At 48.6% G+C, this 19,494-nt stretch overlaps 1 protein-coding gene across 10 annotated transcripts; it reads left to right on the top strand.

The window, feature by feature from the left end:
* The first annotated feature begins 65 nt into the window (after positions 1-65).
* On the top strand, positions 66-18,327 carry ANKS3 (ankyrin repeat and sterile alpha motif domain containing 3). 10 transcript variants are annotated; one of them, XM_054211061.1, is made up of 19 exons: positions 66-141; positions 743-862; positions 4,295-4,395; positions 4,526-4,700; positions 4,985-5,183; positions 5,413-5,534; positions 6,268-6,349; positions 7,022-7,157; positions 7,476-7,634; positions 8,766-8,891; positions 9,776-9,891; positions 10,710-10,877; positions 11,405-11,529; positions 11,799-11,940; positions 12,536-12,708; positions 13,965-14,071; positions 14,935-15,018; positions 15,513-15,607; positions 15,858-18,326. In XM_054211061.1, the coding sequence occupies exons 4-18, from the start codon at positions 4,531-4,533 to the stop codon at positions 15,593-15,595; spliced, it is 1,992 nt and encodes a 663-aa protein (XP_054067036.1). In that variant the 5' UTR covers positions 66-141; positions 743-862; positions 4,295-4,395; positions 4,526-4,530; the 3' UTR covers positions 15,596-15,607; positions 15,858-18,326. The 10 variants fall into 10 exon arrangements, 9 of the variants coding, with proteins under 9 accessions (XP_054067036.1, XP_054067037.1, XP_054067040.1 ...); XM_054211062.1 differs by lacking the exon at positions 743-862 and having other exon boundaries at positions 80-141; XM_054211065.1 differs by lacking the exon at positions 66-141 and having other exon boundaries at positions 449-862; positions 13,965-14,041.
* Positions 18,328-19,494: the final 1,167 nt, after the last annotated feature.

Raw genomic sequence — 19,494 nt, 5'->3', positions numbered from 1 at the left:
ACCATTTATTGGTCCACACGGCGGAGTAGGCGGGGCTTACTTTTTCCGCCGGGAAGTCTCACGGGGTTTGTAGTCTGGAGGGAGGTTTCCCCCAGCATGCCTTGCGCGGGCTTCCGGTAACGGAGTTTACCGGGTGTGCAGGTGAGGGGCGGCGGGGCCTGGTGGCGGGACGGGCTGGCGGTATTTCTTCCGTGGGGAGGGTCGGTTTGGGTGCAGATGCCTATGAGGCCGTCCCCAGGCTGTCCCCTGTTTCGGTGGGCCCGTGGCCGTAGCGATTCCAGTCAGTTAGCCGAGGTCTACCGGCCCCACGGCGGGGTAGGCCGGGGCACCCCAGCGGCGCGGACCCGCGCCGCTGGGGTGCCCCGGCCTACCCCGCCGTGGGGCTGCGAGTACCCAGGGGGTCCTCGGGGGAAACCGTGTCCCTGTGAGGTGCGGGAATAACGTGCCTGGAAACCATTTTGCTGTGAGACTTCTGGTAGCACCCGCGTAATTCCTGCTTTGACAGCTACAACCGGGCTTGCTCTGCTTCAGGCATATCGTTGTGCAGCCTGGAGCCTGCCCAGCACCGGGGTCTGTGGGGTCTGGCTGCCTTGGTATAGCCCCTGTCCTGGGAAATGTGCTTCCTAATGTGGCTGTCGAAGCACTTGTGTGCCTCCTGTCTTGTCTTTTTGGGAGTGTATTATATGCTTTAACGTCTGTACTAGGCTCGTGGTCCAGATGAAGAGCTTGCTGTCTCTTACAGGCATGTGTAGGACTGAACTTCGGTGTTGCATGTCCTCAGCTGGGGGTTGTGCAGCAGAAACACCTTCTCTCACACACCGCAATATCCTGTGAAACCTGCTGCGGTTCCTACAGCTGTAACGTATGTGCCTATCTCTGGTCAGGCAGCAGTAGTGTAAAGATGAAATATTCTGGCTTTAGGAGTGCTTGTTGTTGGGACCGAGCTGGTAACAACTATTTGTACCTACCTATACAAGAATGTAACAAGGCTTCTTATTTCCTCTAATAGGTTGCTGCTGAATTTAGTGGAGATAAAACTAAGTCAGGAGCAGAAGTGAAGCATGTTACCAGCCTGATGGCTGAGTTGGAAACTCTTAATAACCTCCACACTTGTGCTGTCTTGGGTGTCTTGTGTCCTTTGGGACCATGTGGATGGTTGAACAACCCCAACTCTCAGCCTGTCATGGGCTGAGAGAGTTGAGGTTGTTCAGCCTGGAGAAGAGAAGGCTCTGGGGAGACTTTAGAGTGGCCTTTCAGTATCTGAAGGGGGCCTACAAGAAGGCTGGGGAGGGCCTGTTTGCAAGGGCATGTAGCGATAGGATGCAGGGTAATGGCTTTGAACTAGAGTGGGGCAGGTTCAGATGAGACATTAGGAAGAAGCTCTTTACACTGAGGGTGGTGAGACACTGGCCGAGGTTGCCCAGAGAGGTGGTGGAGGCCCCATCCCTGGAGACATTCAAGGCCAGGCTGTATGAGGCTCTGATCTAGCTGAAGAAGTCCGTGCTCACTGCAGGGGGGTTGGATTACATGGCCTTTAGAGGTCCCTTCCAACCCAACACATTCTATGATGTTATATGCGCTCGTGGAAGAGGATGTGAGAAAATGAAATTAGCACAGTCAGCGCAGCTTAATAGTGCCTGATGAGTGTCGATAAATGAGCGGTGTTAGATTTGTTTTGTGCTGGAGACTGGTTGCCTCAGTTGCTTCCCAGATTGCCCCCAGTTTATTTTAGTACCTCTCTTCTGCCACTCTTTCATCTACTGTCACTTGTTCCTTAGGCTTATCCTCCAAAAAGGTATACTAAGGTGCTTTTTGCTGCAGTTTCCATACTAGGTTTTTATGGTATCTTTTTTTTCTGCCTTCTGGTTTTCTCATCTGCTCAGGCAGCAAACTCTGAATTCAGGACAGTGTAGTGTTTTCTACCTGCTCTGACTCTCAGCACAGTAGAGTTATGATCCTGTTAAAGAGCTAGGTGTTGATGTATTAAATATAATTAATAACAGCCTCGTGGGGCTGAGGAAGGTCTCTAACAAATGTTAATTGCTCTGCCCCAAAGCAAGAACAGCCTGTAAATGTTCAGGTGGTGTTTGTCTAGCTTATTCTTAGCAACCAATCCCAGTGCTTTTTTTTGTTGTTTTACAAGGATTTTTGTAGTCTTTAACCAAAAACTTCCATGCTACAACTTAAGCCTGTTATGTCCTGTCATATTCACCATGGCCACAACGAACAGATTATTTCTCTCCTCCTCTCTGCAGCAACCATTTATCTATTTGAAGGCTGTTATCTCATGTCCCCTCCAGGCATCTCCTCTTTAGTCTAGCCAGTCCTGATTTCATTTCACCCAGTCTCTTCATTTCAGTCCTTAGGGTTCTGATCCCTTTTCTTGTTCTCCTGTAGAGTCTGTTCAGCTGTCTTCTGTATTTTCTCAGGTGTTTGCACACCTGAGAGTATGCTCCAGTTCAGGCTGGGGTGAAACCTTGGAGTGAAAAGAAAGCAAAGACGTAGGCAGTTAGAGCTCAGTGGAGGCGGTAGGAATGAGGCTGAGGATCTTGAGTATTCTGGAGTCAAGTGTAACCTTTCTGTCATGTCAGTATTGCCCCGTTGACTGTGGATCAGCTTGCCAGAGTTGCGTTGGTAACTAGTACCTGATGTGGGGCTGTATTTGGCAAAGGCCAAGCACCTGTGGGTTTTGTAGTTAAGGTATCCACTTAACAAAGAGGTCTGCAGAGAGAACAGTGAGCTTCACTTTCATGTTAATGTGTTTCTACAAACTGTCTGTCATGGATTTACCTCCTTTAACTAACTGTCACCGTGCCGGCTTTAATCTGTTGTAGTGAGAAACACTCCTACTTTTCCCCCTTATGAGCCACTTCAATCCACTTATATCTCCTTGTATTTTAATTGTGAGGTGTTCAGGGCTTTCATTTGTGTTCAACCCTGCATATTCTTGCCTGAGGCCTCTGGGTTGCCAGTGTAATACAAATTGCTGCTATTAGGTAAAATAGGTGCTTTTGCAGATATCTTAAGAAAGGAGTCATTTATTACAAGCACACGCTGATTAGGTAGAATGGATGTGCTTTTGTAGTTGTAACAAACTGAAGGAGGAGGAGGGGGAGGGAAAAAAAGCAAGGTGTGGGGGAGAGAATCCAGATGGGGAGTGAAGAGGTAGGAATTAAAGGTGTTTTGCTTATGCTCTAAGAAAAGGGGCTGGTGTTTGCAAGACAAAGACTCCCAATTCTTTAGAAAATAGAATTGTAGTTTTGAAATGTTACAGCTGAGGCAATCTAAAGAGCAACTGCTGCTGAAAAGCATGTTCCTGCTCTTTTACTCTTCACCAATGCCAAACTTGGCATTTGTGTGACCCCGGAATGAATCAGTCTGAGGAGTTAAACTGGCAAGAAATTATCAGGAAAAAGAAAGAATACTTTATGTTGGCTTAGCTGCCCAACATAATACGTAGTGGGACCAGGCAAATGCTGGAAGTGCTGCATTGGGGGTGATGAGACTACAGGCAGGGGAATGCGCTTCCCATTGGATTGACTTGGATGTAGCCTGAAACTGCAGCTGAAGACCTCGGATGATAGATGCAGCTGTGTTGAGCAGCTTTTTATGAAGTGCCAAACAAGAACACTCTCCAGTGAGTGGTTAAAATGATTAATATGCAATTGCTCCTTAAGGCTAGGGATGGAAAATAAACCTTTCAGACAGTCATGAAACTGTACTAGCTTTGTAATTAAGTTACTGTCTGCAGGATGGCGGCCATGCTCAGATAATGAATGGGCAGGTACGCTGCTGCTCGAGGTGTTTCGGCAATTTCCAAGATTCACGGAGACAGGACTGGGCTGCTTCTGAAGTGCTGAAACAATAAATGGTAGAAAGAATCTACTTACAACCTGATGACATAATGAAGTGTGTACCCCATTCGGGTGATATTAACTACTTTTGAGAGCAGTGGACAGTTGTCATTATTAATGACTGTGTCTTAATTTAAGCAGGGCCATCCTGTAATATAAGACAGATAAGGAGAAAGACGAGGAACATCTGACACATGAATTCTTAATTCTCCCTCTGAATTATAAAACATGCAGACCAAGAATTACATCCTTTTGTGTAACACTAACCATGCCATCAGCACTTAAATAGGTGTTTAGTCTTCTCTTGACGAGGGTATCCAAAACTGCCTTAGGCATATTTTGATTAGAACGGGAGGAAATAAAGCCAGTGCTTCTGAAGTCTTAAAATGAGATTTGAAAAATGGGGTTTTTTTTAGTGTTATTGGCTTTTATTTTTACAGTGTATTCATATCACACAGCCTACTGCAGCAAGAAAGAACTGCCAGCGAAAACTCCTCAGGAGGTCGTATTGCTTCAGGCTAAGGAGGTGATCAAAGTAGAGGTAGGAACTTGAAACACTATGCCTCTGAGATGACCTGACCTTCCAAACCCGTAGTGCCACAGAGTGATGCTGTGTTCTATAGAAAATGGAGCTCAGCAGCTAACAGTTCTGCTTTGCTTTGGTTGCTCAGGGGGGATGTCGGAGCTGAGTGATGAAGCCAGTGAGTCGGAGCTGCTGAGCCGCAGTCTCTCCATGTGGCATGGGGTCGGTCAGATGATCTGTCGGGAAGAGCTAGATGTTCCCCTGGACTTGCATACAGCCTCCTCCGTTGGCCAGTATGAAGTGGTGCAGGAGTGTATTCAGCGGTAAGGAGGGGCTGGGGAGGACACGGGTTTATGGTTACTCACTGCCATGTATGATTTTTTTCACTGCTTTTTCACTGGCTGCCCTACAGGTCGGTCTAATGTTGCAAGGGGGGCACATCGCTGGAACTCCCAAAAGGTTCTTAGGCACAAAGTTTTAAGGGGCAAATCTGCTGATAAAAATTCTCTCCTTAGTGATTTGGTGGAAATTGTGCTAGAGCTGATGGGAAATCCCATGCAGGCTTCAGTGCTAGAGCTTTTTTAGAATTCTTTTCTCTGTTGTTTAGTGGAGATCTGGATTTAAATAAGAGGAATTGTGGTGGCTGGACTCCACTGATGTACGCCTCCTACATTGGCCACGACACCATTGTGCATCTGCTGCTGGAAGCAGGAGTGAATGTGAACATACCAACGCCAGAAGGGCAGACACCGCTCATGCTGGCCTCCAGCTGTGGAAATGAAAGTGTTGCTTACTTTCTTCTACAGGTGAGTATCCCGTAATAAATGGGTAAAGCCACAGGACATGGTTTAAATGCACTGGGTAGGATTCTCCATCAACCATCAACTTTGCAACCAAAGTGTGCAATTCATGTTCTGTTGCGAGTTTGGCTTCCTGTCAGGGATTTAAGCTCTCTTGGCATCATAGTGCAAAGGGGTGGTGGTTAAGAAACCCAGCAGAGGGGGTGCAGTAAAGAAATTCTCTGTTCTCTTGAAGCAAGGCGCAGAGCTGGAGATGAAGGACATTCATGGTTGGACTGCCTTATTTCACTGCACCAGTGCCGGACATCAGCAGATGGTCAAGTTCTTACTGGACAATGGGGCAAATGCTAACTGCAAGTAAGGAGGAATCTGTCATTTCATTTCTCAAAAGCTACTCTGCTTTCAGATATGGAAGCAGCAGTTGGCTTATGAACATGTTCAAACACGCACAGGGAGAAGACTCCTGCTTTTGTCTGTCTTCCTGTGCTTTAGGAAGTATGGCACATTCTATTAGCTAATACAAGGACAGGTGACCTGCAAACCAAACAGTGAAGTCTGCCCATGGTGTCACTGTTTATTTAACTAAGATCAAGAGAAATTAGATTTACTGCTTGTTTAATTATGGGCTAAACTCTGAAAGGAAATAGGTGCAACACCTCCTGAACTCAGGTGCCCTTCACAAGTCTTTCTATTGAATTTTCTGTGTACTTGGAGTTCAGTTTGTTTTCTTGAAGTGTGCAGTGCATTCCTGTGCCTTGGGAACTGCCTGTACACTTATGCATATTGAATTGCCTGAGGTCAACAAGAGGTTCTTGCTTTCTTAGCTCCTGCAAAACTGTTTTTTGCTACTGAAAGGCAGATCTACAACTGGAAGAATAATCTGTTGCTGTGCAGCCAATAGAGTAACACTTGCTGAATCTCTGCTGGGAGTTTTACTGAGATAGACCAGAGTGCAGTAGAACAGCCAGTACATGGTACAGTTTATGAACAGCTGAGGGTAGAGGCTGGAGATGCCGTATTTGGGTATGGCAAAGACTGCAGCATATTGCAGCTTTCATTATTCTAGTCCGTGTGTGTCTGTTCTCTCTAGGGAGCCTGTGTATGGATATACGCCTCTGATGGAAGCAGCTGCTTCTGGCCATGAGATAATTGTTCAGTACCTTCTCAATCATGTAAGTGTCTAGACAGTTCTCTGTAAAGCTAAGATTTTGTGGTTCCAGCCTTTAGAGAGGAAGAACCACAAATTTGACACCAGACTTCTTACAGTGACATGATGACAGTTGCCTCTGAAATCCCAGACTTCTAAGACTGTTCTCTGCTTTCTGAAGGCTAGTACTCTGATTTTACACTGGCCTTGCATGACAAGGAGCGAGGTCTAACTGTTCAGATTTAACTGAATAATGACTGAATTAGAAAACAGATAATGCAGTAATCTCCATATTGTTTACAGGCTTGCACGCTTGGGTGAGTGAGCAACTTCTACCTCCAAAAGCTTACGAGGATGCATGTTGCTTGATGTTAATTCGTTTTTAACATCCCATCTTACTGGTCCAGCTTACTTCCAGTAGGAGGCAGCAATGCAAAACATTTTTCAGAGAAAACAAACTAGTTCCTCATGGCAGTGCACAAGAGCTACATACCTGGGCCACTTGGCATTCAGGGACTGGGGAGACTGGATAATTAGAAAGGCGACAAGGTATTAGTGGAGCTTCAACTATCTATCAAAGGCGAGACTGTATTTCTGATGGGCTTGGAGGAACTAAGACGATTCTTTGGCTCCCTTGAATTTTTGTGTATAGTGCCTTCTGCTCTGCACGTTTGTAAACGTGATGTTTTTTCTATAGGGAGTGAAGGCAGATGTCAGAGATAACACCGGAGCCACAGCACGGACACTGGCCATGAAGTATGGACATACAAAGATTGTGGGGCTGATAGATTTGCATGCAGCCCCAGTGCCCAAGGTCTTCTGCAGAGGTCCAGGTAACAGAGCTGTTTTAGCTTGTTCATTTTATAGAATCCGAAGAGAGGTGCTTGATATTTTGAAAGTATGTTACTATGTGCATGGAGTAGTACTAGCTGGTCTGTCCTGGAAATTCCAGCACTTCTGAAGATGGAAGAGGCATGGATCCAACATACTTTTTTTTTTTTGTCTGCTGGCCCTTCTCTGGCCTAATTAAACTGTTTCACCGTCCCTCATTTAACATTTCCTTTTTATTTTCCACTGCATTTATAGGACCAGTAGCAAACAAAGGGGTAAATGGATTGCTGTGCTGCTAACAGTCTTTGTTTGAACTACAGGAAAATATGAAGAGCTGAGTTCCTCGGATGAATCGTGCTCTGCTCCCCAGAGACAGAGACCTGTTCGTAGGACCAAGGGTCCCAGCATCCATGATGGGCCCCAGGCTTTGGCGAAGATAACAGCAGTTGGAATTGGGGGAAAGAAGCAGTCTCGCTATGGTGAGAATAGTTAGAAACCTAATTGAGAGTCCTTTGAGGTCTCTCAAATGCTTTGCAGCTATTTCTGTGCTGACACTTGTTTTTTTCTCTTGATTTGGGTTTCATGTGTGGCTTGTACAGAAACAAAGATAGCAAACAGCATCAAACAAAGCTATCCAGTCTCTCTTTTAAAAAGAAAACCCCTTGAACTCTCTTGTCAGGGCTGGATATTGATGAGTGGAACAGACACTACTCTTACCTCAATTACTGTTCCCCTGACCCTTGAGAAGAGTCCAGCTTCCTTTTTTGAGGTAGGCTCAAAAGTTTGAGAACCATTCTCAGGCTGATGACAGAGGAAGTGGTTGCACAGGCCAAGAAATCATTGATCGTGAAAGTGAACTCGCTGCTCCCAGACCTGTCAGTGTTGTTTTCCCTGATGCTTGAAATACTACTGAAAATGAGATTTTAAAACCCTTGCAATAGGGAAGGATCATCCCAGTTCAGACATCAAGCACTGGATGCAGGGTTATCAGTCTTGTGTTCTTGTGTGTGTCATAGCCACAGGTATTTCTCAGGCTGATTACCTAGTTGTCTAGAATAGCCAAGAATATGGACTTAAAAGCATATTCAAAGTTCAGTTCATTCTCTTAATACAGACGCATACTATGCCACAGGCAGTGGCGTATTGGTGTGATACTGTCAGCTTCTGAAATGATAGTGGGATGCTATTATTGTTTTAAAACGGATGCAGAGGGGTTGGTTTTACAGGGTGTGCTTGTCTAGGGATGGGACATAGCCAGCACCTTACTCTTGAGCAGGTGTTTTTCCCCTTTGGTAGGTTGGGTATGAAGAGGAGGGGAAATACTAAAAGCTGCTATTTAAGGTGCATCTCTGCTATGAGGCTGCTTCCTCTGACTTTTTTTCAATGCAGCCATCTAAATCAAGTATAGCTGATGTGTGTTTGTGTGAGGGAGGCTGTTAGCATATGCATTTCTCAGTTTTTCTGTGTGCTTTTTAGAACAGAACCTGCTAGTTGAGAAGACAGTCTCTCCTTTTGATTATTTTCAAGTCCCTGAGTGGTTTTTCCTGCTGGAGCCTCCCTGGTAACTTGCATCCTAATCTTTGTTGGTTCTCCCTTCCTCTTGCACACAGAGCAGGTCCCTCCTCAGGGCTACGTTACCTTCAATGATGATGGTAGCTTTGAAGCAGATGGTATCCGGAACCGGGATGTTACCTCTCCAATTAATGAGCAGGATGTGGAGAGCAGCAGCAGCAGGGGTAAGTCACTGTCTCAATAAATAGTCTGGCTTGTAGTGCACACCTGGATGTGAGACCAACCCTTTGGCTTGCATGTTCCTTTCCCACTAAGATGTTGAGGATTGGAGCATCTCTCATGCGGAAAGGTGGAGAGAGCTGGGGTGGTTTAGCCTACAGAAGAGAAAGCTCAGTAGGGATCTCATCAATTCGCACAAATAATCTGAAGGGAGAATGTAAAGAAGATGGAACAAGGCTGTTTTCAGTGATGTCTAGTGACAGGACAAGAGGCAATGGGCACAAACTAAAAGACAGGATTTGTGTTGTTTGTTGTGTTGGTTTTTTTTACACTGTGAGGGTGACTGCACACTGAGGCAGGGTGTCAGAGGTTGTGGAGTCTCCATCCTTGGAGATGGTCTTGGGCAACCTACTGTAGGTGACCCTGCTTGAGCAGGGGTTTGGACAAGATGACCTCCAGAGGTCCCTTCCAACCTCACCGTTCTGTGAAGCAGCACAAAGGAAGGCTTTCTGGGCAGTTCCTATATTAATAAAGGATAATGTGGCTCTGGGCTCAAAGCTTTTCCTGAACTTTGCTAATGGGAATGCGGGCTTGGTAGTAATAACCCGGTTTTCCATCCCGTAACCAAGAGCCTCACAGAAACACGCACACTCAGCCTTCCTGCTCTCTGTAGTAGTAAACAGACTTGGAGAAAGATTAGTGCCTGGGATCACACTTGTGATATTTCTGTCTCAGAATCATCTTGTGCCCTGAGTGCTGCATATGAAGCCTTGCTCTGGGTTTCTCCTTCCTTTGCACCTCCAGCGGATTTTGCTGGTAATTGTGTAGCAAAACCAGCACTGAGTGTAAAGAAGTTGAACCTCAAACTTTTTTTTATATTCCTTTCCAGAGGATAACGTTTTCTTCACCAACAACTTAGCTACTGTCAGGAGCAGCAGCAGCAGCAGTGAATGCCTGACCAAAGCCCTGGGGGTCAGCAGTGAGGGCTCCTTGGAAAGCAATGAGGTGGGTTTTTCAACTTTCCTTTCTCTGCGTTCAGCATGGCCAGTGCTGTCACCCTTCTAGAGCCTGCTATGGCTCTGTATCCACAGGAGGCTGTAGGACCAGGCTGAGTGAGGAAAGGTAGTATTGCAGGGACAGAAAAACCAGTTTCCATATTTGAAGATTATGGACTAGCTTGTTTGATCCCTGGCTAGTAGCTGACTCTCAGAGCACATTCACTCGAGAACAGATTGTTGATGGCTAGTCAGTTCTCTCCAGCATCTGAACAATTTGCGGACTTCTAGTAGGTGGTGGTCAAGAAAGGATGTGACTTGCTAGAGCTGGGTTGGTCCTTGAGCTTGGTGAGATAGCAGGCAGTATAGTAAGATTTAGAGAAGCTCAGCAGTGCTGTATTGGCATTTCTGAAGTACAGAAAGGGGAAGAGGTTGGAGGTTACTCAGTGGTTTAAGTCACAGCTCTCGGGCTGATGTGCAGAAGGGTGATATAGCTGAACGTGAGCAGAAGTCCTCTATCTTGAGGAGCTTCTAATAGGTGGAATCTCAGTGCGTTGTATTGGCTCAGGGAGGATTCAGCATTGCTCTCTGCTCTGGCATGTTGCTTTCCAGGATGGGATTGCAAGAGTATGATACCATTCCATGGTACCAAGGTGTCATCTTGGGAGTGACTTGACTCAGCCCTTCCTAATAAGGGCTTTGTTAGTCTTTGCCTGTGTTTGTGGGCCACTACCTGGATTTAGAGCTTGGGACTTGAAGGAGTCTGATCCTGGCGTCTTTGTATGATCATCCTCGACCTTTACACTTTGTGTTTTCTTTCTTTTTCAGGATTCTGACCATGCAAACAGTCCTCCTAGTCGGAAACAAGCCAAGAGCTTTAAGATCAAGAATCGCTACAGCAACAGTGACAGCCAGTGGACCCACTGCCCAGGGAAAGCTGGGGGCTCTACTCAGCACCTAATCCTTCCTGAGCCCCCTGCCTATACAGGGCCCCAGGTAACTGCACAGAAAGATGTTTCTGAAGTAATGCAGACCATGTCACTGTATCAAGCTTGGGAGGCCTTTCAAAAGTTGCCTAAGCTGCTTTCTTGGCCTTCTCAGATAAAAGGGGAGTTGTCACTAGAATGCCTTTCATACCAAACCTCTGCCCAAACTTAAATACTTGTGAAACGGCAATTTTGTGTACAAAGAAGTGTCTGCTTAGGTGTTGCTGTTGCTTGGAGGGATATTCTAGACCCTCAGGCCTGTGGGTGTGCTAACAAACATGTCTGTTGTGGGAACCAGGGTAGATATTGGTGTGTCTGTCTCCTCTGCGTTTGTTATGAGAGGTAATGGCTGCAGCACATCAGCCAGTTGTGTTGTGTGATTGTGGGAAAGGGCAGTTACCTGAGGGAAGTCCTGATTGCTCATAGAACCCAGGAAGGCATAACAGCAACATGAGGAGGCAGATATTTATGATGAAGAGGCATGGCAATGCTTTTCTTTGAGAGGGTATAAATAATTTTGTTTTGGATGGGCTGCAGGACCTGGCAACGTTCCTTGAGCAGATTGGGTGCCTGAAGTATCTGCAAGTGTTTGAGGAGCAAGATGTCGACCTCCGGATCTTTCTGACCCTCACAGAGAGTGATTTGAAGGAAATAGGCATCACGTGAGTGCCTGTAATATAGTTCTCATCTTTCCCCTTACAAACCATGTACACAACCTGGTCAGGAAAGTTTAGCTAGTGAGTGCTTTTGTGTTCTGGCTGTCTCCCACACAGCTTTAGTATCCCCTAGTTCTTGGCTGCAACAGGCTTCTGGTTTCTCCAAGGCACCTCCAGAAAAACAGAAGACTGCAGAGGTCCTCATGGCATCCCTTTAGGCCTGGGGACAGATGGTGTGGTGTTTGGTCACTGACAGTTTGCTGTTCTCCCACCAGCCTGTTTGGACCGAAGAGGAAGATGACTTCTGCCATTGCCCGATGGCACAGCAACGCTCGGCCGCCCAGTGATGCCCTGGAGCTGGCCTATGCAGATCGGCTGGAGGCTGAGATGCAGGAATTGGCCATTCAGCTGCACAAGGTAAGAAGTCTGCCATGAGCTGCTCGATGCCTTATCACACTGCAATAAGTGATCAGTAGCATATTTTTTTGTTGTCCCTCTAATGGTTTGGGGTAAAGGAAGAGACATAACTTTCAGTGGACACACTTGGTGTCAAGTGAATCAGGTAATATCAACTGCAGCTTATCCACTCCTCATCGTCTGTGCTTCATGCTTGTGAAGCCTTTCTGTCTCTGTTTCCCATCCACCTGAGAACTAAAAGGCTGAGTGGGAAGAATTGAATACCTACTCTCTTTCAGTAGTGTCACTTTTATGGTGAAGTTGTGCAGCCATTAGTGAACAGACTTCTTTTGATTTGGGAAATTGGGCCCGCTGAGTATCTTTGCAAATGGAGAGGAAGGGGGAATTGTAGCTGTGGGGCTGGTCTTGGTGTGGAGAGAAGCTGTATTCAGTGTACAAACCTTATCCAGCTTCCTTTCCCACTGGTTTGGGCACGCTTTTGCAGGAGCCCTCTGGCTGCCTAAGCCATTAAAATAGCAGGGACTCCAGGAACATGTCACGTATGAGGGCGATGTACAGTACTCCCAGCCTAATCCCCTATTCTGCTCTGCTGTAGAGGTGTGAAGAGGTGGAGGTGATGAAGGGCCAGGTATGCCAGGAGCAGAAGCTACGTGCAGTGGCTGAGAGCTGCTTGATGGAGCGGGATGAGACCTGGAATGCTATCCAGTGCCAGCTCAGAGAGGCGCAGGCCATCACCAAGGATGCTGGTGTCCTACTGGATCAGATCAAGTAAGTAGTTTTCAGGAAATGGCACCAAGGCTACTGGGAAATGGGATTTGGGCTGTACAGAGATCAGAGGTCATATTGGTAGGCATACAGGTGATGCCTAGGGTAAGGCAGGAGAGCTCACGAGGCATCCGAGCCCCTTTTGGATCCTGCCTGACTTTCTCTATGGGAAAGCCACAGCTATGTGAGCAGATGTGAAGCCTTAATCAGATGCATGACCTGTGAGTGCCCTGACTTTTCAGAGATGCTGAGTGTTCTGTTTCAACTAGAAGGTGAAGGCACTCAGCTCCTTTGGAACCAAAAGGCTAAGTGCTTTCTTTGTGCTTACATGAGACCCAGTGACCAGAGCATAACTTGGCGATGGGGTGAATGCAGGAAAGAGTTTCTAACTTCCAAACCATATCAAAGGACTTGCAATGTCTTGCCCTGACTAGTGAAAAATACTTCTCTTGCAACCCTGACACCTAACAGAAAAACCTGCCCTGGTCATTCACACCACTGCCTTTGAGCTCTGCCTTCCCCCACCTCCTAATATGTCTTTTGTTGCCTTTATGGTGCTTTTCTCCCTGCCCCAGTGGGGTTCCTTTCATGGGCCCTGTTTTGTCTACTGATAACAGACATGTCCTTGAGGGTCGCATTAATCCTACTGCTGTAGTTCCTGGCCCAACAGGGAATGGGGCCTGATCTCTATCAAGGCAGGGTGAACTGGGATTAGCTTCCAGAAGGACAGCAGAGCAGCACTCCCAGCTGTGAGGGGCAGAGCACTTGTCTTTTCCCTCTGACTGAGTCAGATGGGGGCTCTGAGGATATGCTGTTAGAACTGATGGTGTGATGATGTTAGCCAGAAAACTTTGTGTGCCTCTCTTGCTTTCACCTGGTGCCTGTCCTGAGGTAGCTTCATTTGCCCATTAGAAACCTTGGATCAGGCTTGATTCTCGTATAAACCAGGCACAGCCCCTGGCTTGGGCTTTCTCCTGCTCACCCCGCCCCCTCCTTCTCTTCTCCCCCCGCAGCTCCTCTGTGGACAGGGGCAGAGATTGCTGTGGAGATGGGGCACAGTGGAGAGCGCCCTGAGCTTTGTCTGGGGCACGTCTTCCTCTTCCTGGGAAGGAACAAGGAGCAGTTTGTAACCCAGGGCGTTAGATGCGGTCCCTCGGCACCCCAAGCAGGTACTTGCAGGATGTAGGAGTGCACAGACCGGCATGTTGTTCCAAGAAGTGTCCCTGTGCACTTCTGATGGGCTTTGTCTTGTTTGGCAGATCCTGTCAAGTAGAGCTGTCCTCCCGGCTAACGCAAGAGCAGGCAGTGCTGGACACAAAGGCGCAGTTGGGAACTGGTGAGAGCAGGCGGCCTGGTGAGCGTCCGGGTGAGGAAGAGCTTATCAAACTACACAAATGGGTGCAGGGGGTGGGTAAACTGCGGGAGGCCCCAGAGCAAGCCCCGTGCTGTCTTCCATTGCTGAAAGGATGAAGTTAGAAGTGGTTTGGAAACAAATGAGCAGCCAAACTCTTAAATTGAATGTAAAAACTTTTTGTTGAGGGAAAGCATTTAAAGCGCTTGCGGCATTTGGACTTGAACTGCAGCAGAGTTTCTCAGCAACTTTTATTCTTAGCAACTGGGAAGTTTTGGGGTCTGGCAGGTGTTCGTGGCTAAAACTGCAAAGCTGTAGCCCGGGCACTTGGTGACAGCCCTGTTTCACGGGCCTGTGGCTTTGCCTTCCTATGCTGCAGTGTGTGAGCACCTGAGGTGTGTTACTGCACTGGGCAGTAGAGCAAGGTGTGAATCGGAAGCCATGGTTGGTTCCCTCGCCCAGTCTGGGGGATTGTGCTGTTCGGTCCATGGGACAAACTGCGGTACATGGCTGGGCAGGCTTAGCAAATGATCCTGCTGCCCCTGACATTCTTCCAGAGGCATGTTCTTTGCTGCTTACATTTTAAAAGTGAGACAAGTAGAGATCCTGTTGATTTCTGTCCACTACACTTAATCTCTTTGAGATTCTCTTAATATATGACCCAGCTGGTATAAAAACCCCATAATTTCCAAGTGTTGGAATTGCTGGAAAAAACCTTCCGTTTGCAGGCAGTTCCAGCTCTCTTCCCCTGTGACTTCAGAATCCCTAACTGGAGCCGCTTTGGGTGTGGATGCTTCACAGCAACACCAAACTCTTGTCTCTGCTCTGTCACAGAGACTGTGCAGATTGATTAAATGTGTGGTTCCTCTTTCTTGCAGTGCTGGAAGGATGGCCACCTTCCTTGAAGTCTCTGAGCTTGCCTGAGCTGTCAGCTGTCCTAGAGGAGTGTGTGGGAGAAATGGGTAAGGTGGGGGGAGGACTCTGGCCACATGAAGTGGCTGTTGTGCTGGGCCAGTTTTTGATGATTTGGCAGTGGTAGCTTGGAGGGACCCAACAATCCCCCCTCATTCAGGGAAGTTTCCAAGCTCTGAAGTTGATGCTGGCATTTTCTGGTGCTTAATCTCACTGCAGACCTTGGGCTCTGCCTCATCCTCTGCTGATGGGTCCAGGCTGAGAGAAGGGGGTACATGCCCCCCCACCCCAGCATCTCTCCTGCTCTGTGGTGAGAGCTGCTCGTGAAGTGGTTCCCAAAGCCTGTGTCCTGGTCTTCTCAGGACAGGAACTTACCCCAGCAACAAGCAGTCAGAGAGTAGAGACACTCCTGTTCTCAGGGCACTGGAAGCTGTAGGGGAGAGGGCAGCATGGAGGCAGGCAAACGGGAATTTGCAGACTCCTGTCTGCTCTTACCACTTGCTGGTCTATTGCTAACACTGATTTCTTTTCCATTTGTCCTCAGGAAAAGCTCTGCAGACTGTGACTCAAAACCTCCAAAGGCTCCAAGCCCCGGGGCAGAGCGGGCAGAGCTGGCTAGAGCCATAACAAAGCAGGAGGGTGAGTGAGAACCAGTGACAGCCACAGGGCTGTGGCATAGAGGGGGACATCGTTCCTCAGAGCAAGTAACAGCCATCTGCTGCTTGTGCCTGGTGCGTGCTCAGAGCCTGCGCACTGAGGCTCTGCTCTAACTAGTCTTTGTGCCCTCTGGTTGGTTTTCCCTTTAGAAAATCCTTAGTCCCCTCGTCCCTCTGCCCTACTGAAAGGGTAACTCCTGTTTTGTGTGTGTGGTTTTTTTTATTTCTGCAAGAATACTGACGTCGGGTGACTGTTCCACCCGGAAGCTGAGTGTGCCTGGGAGAATGAGCGCGAGGGCCGTGCTGGCAGCACTGCAGCTCTGCTGAGAGCGCCACGGCAGCTGGTGGATGCGTGGAAGAAGGTCTCGGCCATCGGAGAACGCACCTGGGAGAACGAGGGACAGCAGAAGACAACAACCCAGCAGCCACTTGGGCCAGACTGTTTTCTGGGTTCCCAGGATCATTGTTGTTCATACCGAAAGGTTAGGTTAAGAGGAGAAGCACCGAGCCCAAAAGGTTTATCTGCCTTAAGCTTCCTGCAGCCCTTGGCATTCAGGGCTGTGTGGCATTAGAAAGCTGATGGTTACCTGCAGCAATCCATTATCCTTTTCCACATCCTCTGATGCTTGCCCTGGCCCCTTCTGTGCCATGTGGATTGCTCAGGAGCTGACCCAGAAAACAAACCTGAGGCAATAAGGAATGCAGGTTTGCTGTGGATGGGTAAAGTGAGTGGAGTTTATAACGTTTGGCTCGTTGAGCTGCAGTGAAATTCGTGCAGCCTGAATCTCTAGCAGGAATGTCTGCCCTGCTGCCATCCCAAATCTCTGCTTCAAAATCTCTCCCTCCAGCCAGCCCACCCTGGTTCGGTTCAGATTCTTGCCCCCCCCTTGGGGGTTGTTTGTGATCATGTTATTCAGTCCCAAACAACTTTGGTTTTGTGGCCAATGCTTTATGGCAGAGGCTCTGTCTGGTTTGCCAGTGCCAAGATTCCCAACACTGACAGCGGTTGTGAGGCAGATGTTCCCCTGGAAGGACATGAGAGAGAAGGAAGAGCTCGAGACTGTTGAGTCTCCTGCGCCTCTGGCAGGCAGAACGAGAACTGAGGGATAGAGCTGTCCCACATGGGAGATGGACAAAAGAAATCACATCCCAGCTGTAGCTGCGCTGCAAAGCTTTGGTCCTCGACCACTGCTTGCCTCTGGTTTCCGGGCTTTAGTGTTTTGGAAATAGTTCTGCCAAGGCATTTTCGTGTTGGTGGTGTGGGTGTTTTCAAAGGGCAGACACATGGTGCAGGAAGAGGCTGCCTCCCCAGAGAGACTGCTCCATCTCCTGGGGCTGGGCGAGCAGCCACAAGGGCACTCGTGATGGTTACGCTGATGTAAAATGGTTTCCAGTGACTTTGTTTCCCGTGTATTGCTGAGCCTTGGGAAGGGGAAGAAACTGGGTCTTCCTTCCCAGTTTAATTTTTTTGGGCTTTGATCACAGATGCCAAAACATAAAAACCTCAAGGCTCAATCCCTTCCGCTAGCCACCCCTTCTGACCAGCTGCCTGGGACCAGGCAGGCCTGAAAGCTGGTCGGCGTTTGGTGAAGGTGACGTCTCGTTTGACTGTCCCACTGACCTGGTGTCTGTGTGTCTGGGGGACAGTCCCGGGGCACCGAGGCAGGTTCACATCAGAGTGGGCCATACCTGCCCTGCTTGTGTGCGCTTGGCAGCGTGCTCACCTGTGGGCTGCTGCTTCCTACTTATGTTTAACTCACAAACTTAAGGCACACTATTTTTTGGTTTTAGCTGATACCATGGGCGTTACGCACATGGGCATCTGGGGCTAGCTCTGCAGCAGGAGTGGGACAAAGCGGCAGGAGATTTCACCCTGAAGAACTAGTTTTGGTGAGGTGGAGCATCCCTGAAAGCTTCTCAGAATATTGAGGATGTGCTGGGAGGAGTGTTATGGGCTTTGTCCTTCATTCCCTAGCGCTGGAGGGATGGTGGGGAGTGCCAAGGCACTGCCTTCTCCCCAGCCTTGGCCGTGTCTCTGGCTGCACTAGTACAGGGTTGTCAGTGCTGTGTCCCTAGGCAGCCTAGACTTGAATTTAAGGCAGGATGTCTGTGGGGAAAGGGGAAAAGTTTTTCATAGAAGAAGAAAAAATAAATTTAAAACCACCTGGAAAGCCCAAGTGAAAGGGACCGGGAGCATCTGGAGAGGAAGGGAAGCCCTGGCGCAGCAATGCCTTCAGAGCTGGGGAGGCTGTGCAGGAAAGTGGGTGGCTGGAAGCAGAGACTACACAGACATGGGGCTGGCCTTGCTAGGGCATAGGGTGGAAAAAAAAGGGGGCTTTTGGGGGGCACATCCAACAGATGGTGATGTTTGGGGGCATGGGAAAAGGGAGAGGTGAGACGCAGCAGGAAGGAAAAGGAGAGCCCCCCAGGAAAGGTGCTGTGGGAGCCCATGTGTAAAGGTTTAAAGGGGTGCTAAAGTTAGCCCAAGGGGGGCCACCAGGGAGGGAATTTTCTAGAATCGTGTCTCCTTGAGGAGGCGATCGCTTGAATGGAGGACGTTAAACAGCGTTCATTGCTGAAAGGGTGGCTGTGCAGGCAGCAGGGAGTCTGGTGCTACCCTAAGGCAAGCTGTCCCAATAAAATAGTATTTGCTGACTTGGATAAAATAATAAACTCGAAAACCTGTTTCTCGTGTGTGTGTTTGGAGGGAGCTGGAGTTGTGGAATCACTAATAACCTCCCTGATTTATTTCAGGACAAGCAGGAGTATGTGGTTGCATGCCGAGGGGTCTGGGGCTACCTTATCCATGGCTCCCAGCCCTGCCTGGCTCCGGTTGGCGGTGACACCCTGGCAGCAGTAACTGGGTCGGTGATGGGGGAATTGCTGTGGCCAGGCAGAGGAAGAGCACGCACAGGTAACGCAGTGTCTGCTCCTCTGAGGGCTCAGCCCTTTCCTTCCTGCCCGGCGTTTCCCACTTTTGCCCCCACAAGGTCCCAGTTGCATGACAAAAGTTGTCTCTGTGCTAATTCAGAGATGAGTTTAGGCCTTGTTGAGTTGCGTGCTGCTCTTTCTTCTTGGGATGAAGTACTCTTACATCCAGCTCTGCTCTGAGACTGCTGGGAGCCATCGGTCTAAACCTTCAGCCAACCTCTTGTCTCTCACTAGGGCCAGGCAGGCAAGGGCACCCTTCAGCAGCTATCACAAAAAGTTTTAAATGGGGCGAGATAAAAATCTTTCTGCTCAAAACTAAAACTCTTGGTGTATCTCAACACAAATGAAGCTGACGCGGGCTTTGGACAGGTGGAAGTGGAACAGTCGCTCTTGGGTCCCTGCCATCTCAGTCCTGGTGTGTCCCACAGCAGCAGTGGGCCAAGGCTTTCTCTCTATACTTGGCTTTGAAACTTTGGATAGTAGCTGGAAGCACTGAATCAGCAGGGAGACAACCTCAGATCTCAAGGTGTGGGCCAGCTGTCTCCTCCCGAGGCAGCGTGGCCTCTTACAGCTTTGGCATCAGCTCCTGCAGCAGGACCCCACGCGCAGACACCGCTGCCAAGGCTGCTGGAGCCGCGTCAGACGGCGAAGAGCAGAGGAGAATCCCGACAGCCGTCCAACTCCTGTCCTGGAGAAACTGCCTCCTTCCTTGGGATGTGATTTGGATCATTCTTCATATTATTTACCCTTATTGTGTCAAATATTTTGCTGCTCAAGTAACCTGTAATGGGATCCGAGGGGACGGGACACAGTGCTACCTCGAGCCAGGGCTCTAGGTGCCGGTTTAAGACCCCTGTAACCACGCTCAAGTGTTGCATTTACCTCCCTGCCCCACAGCAGACAGAAGCAGCATGCTCTGCTTGCTGAAAAATAACCCTT

Source organism: Rissa tridactyla, chromosome 8, assembly GCF_028500815.1.
Source record: "Rissa tridactyla isolate bRisTri1 chromosome 8, bRisTri1.patW.cur.20221130, whole genome shotgun sequence".
Taxonomy (NCBI): Eukaryota; Metazoa; Chordata; class Aves; order Charadriiformes; family Laridae; genus Rissa; species Rissa tridactyla.
The sequence above is the reverse complement of the archived record's forward strand: the minus strand, read 5'-3'. Positions and strand labels throughout refer to the sequence as shown.

Coding starts and splice junctions, on each gene's coding strand:
- ANKS3 (XM_054211069.1), top strand. CDS start 4,531: ATGTCGGAGCTGAGTGATGAAGCCAGTGAGTCGGAGCTGCTGAGCCGC. Junction 5,535..6,267: donor GGGGCAAATGCTAACTGCAA/GTAAGGAGGAAT, acceptor TGTTCTCTCTAG/GGAGCCTGTGTATGGATATA. Junction 11,941..12,535: donor TGGCCATTCAGCTGCACAAG/GTAAGAAGTCTG, acceptor GCTCTGCTGTAG/AGGTGTGAAGAGGTGGAGGT.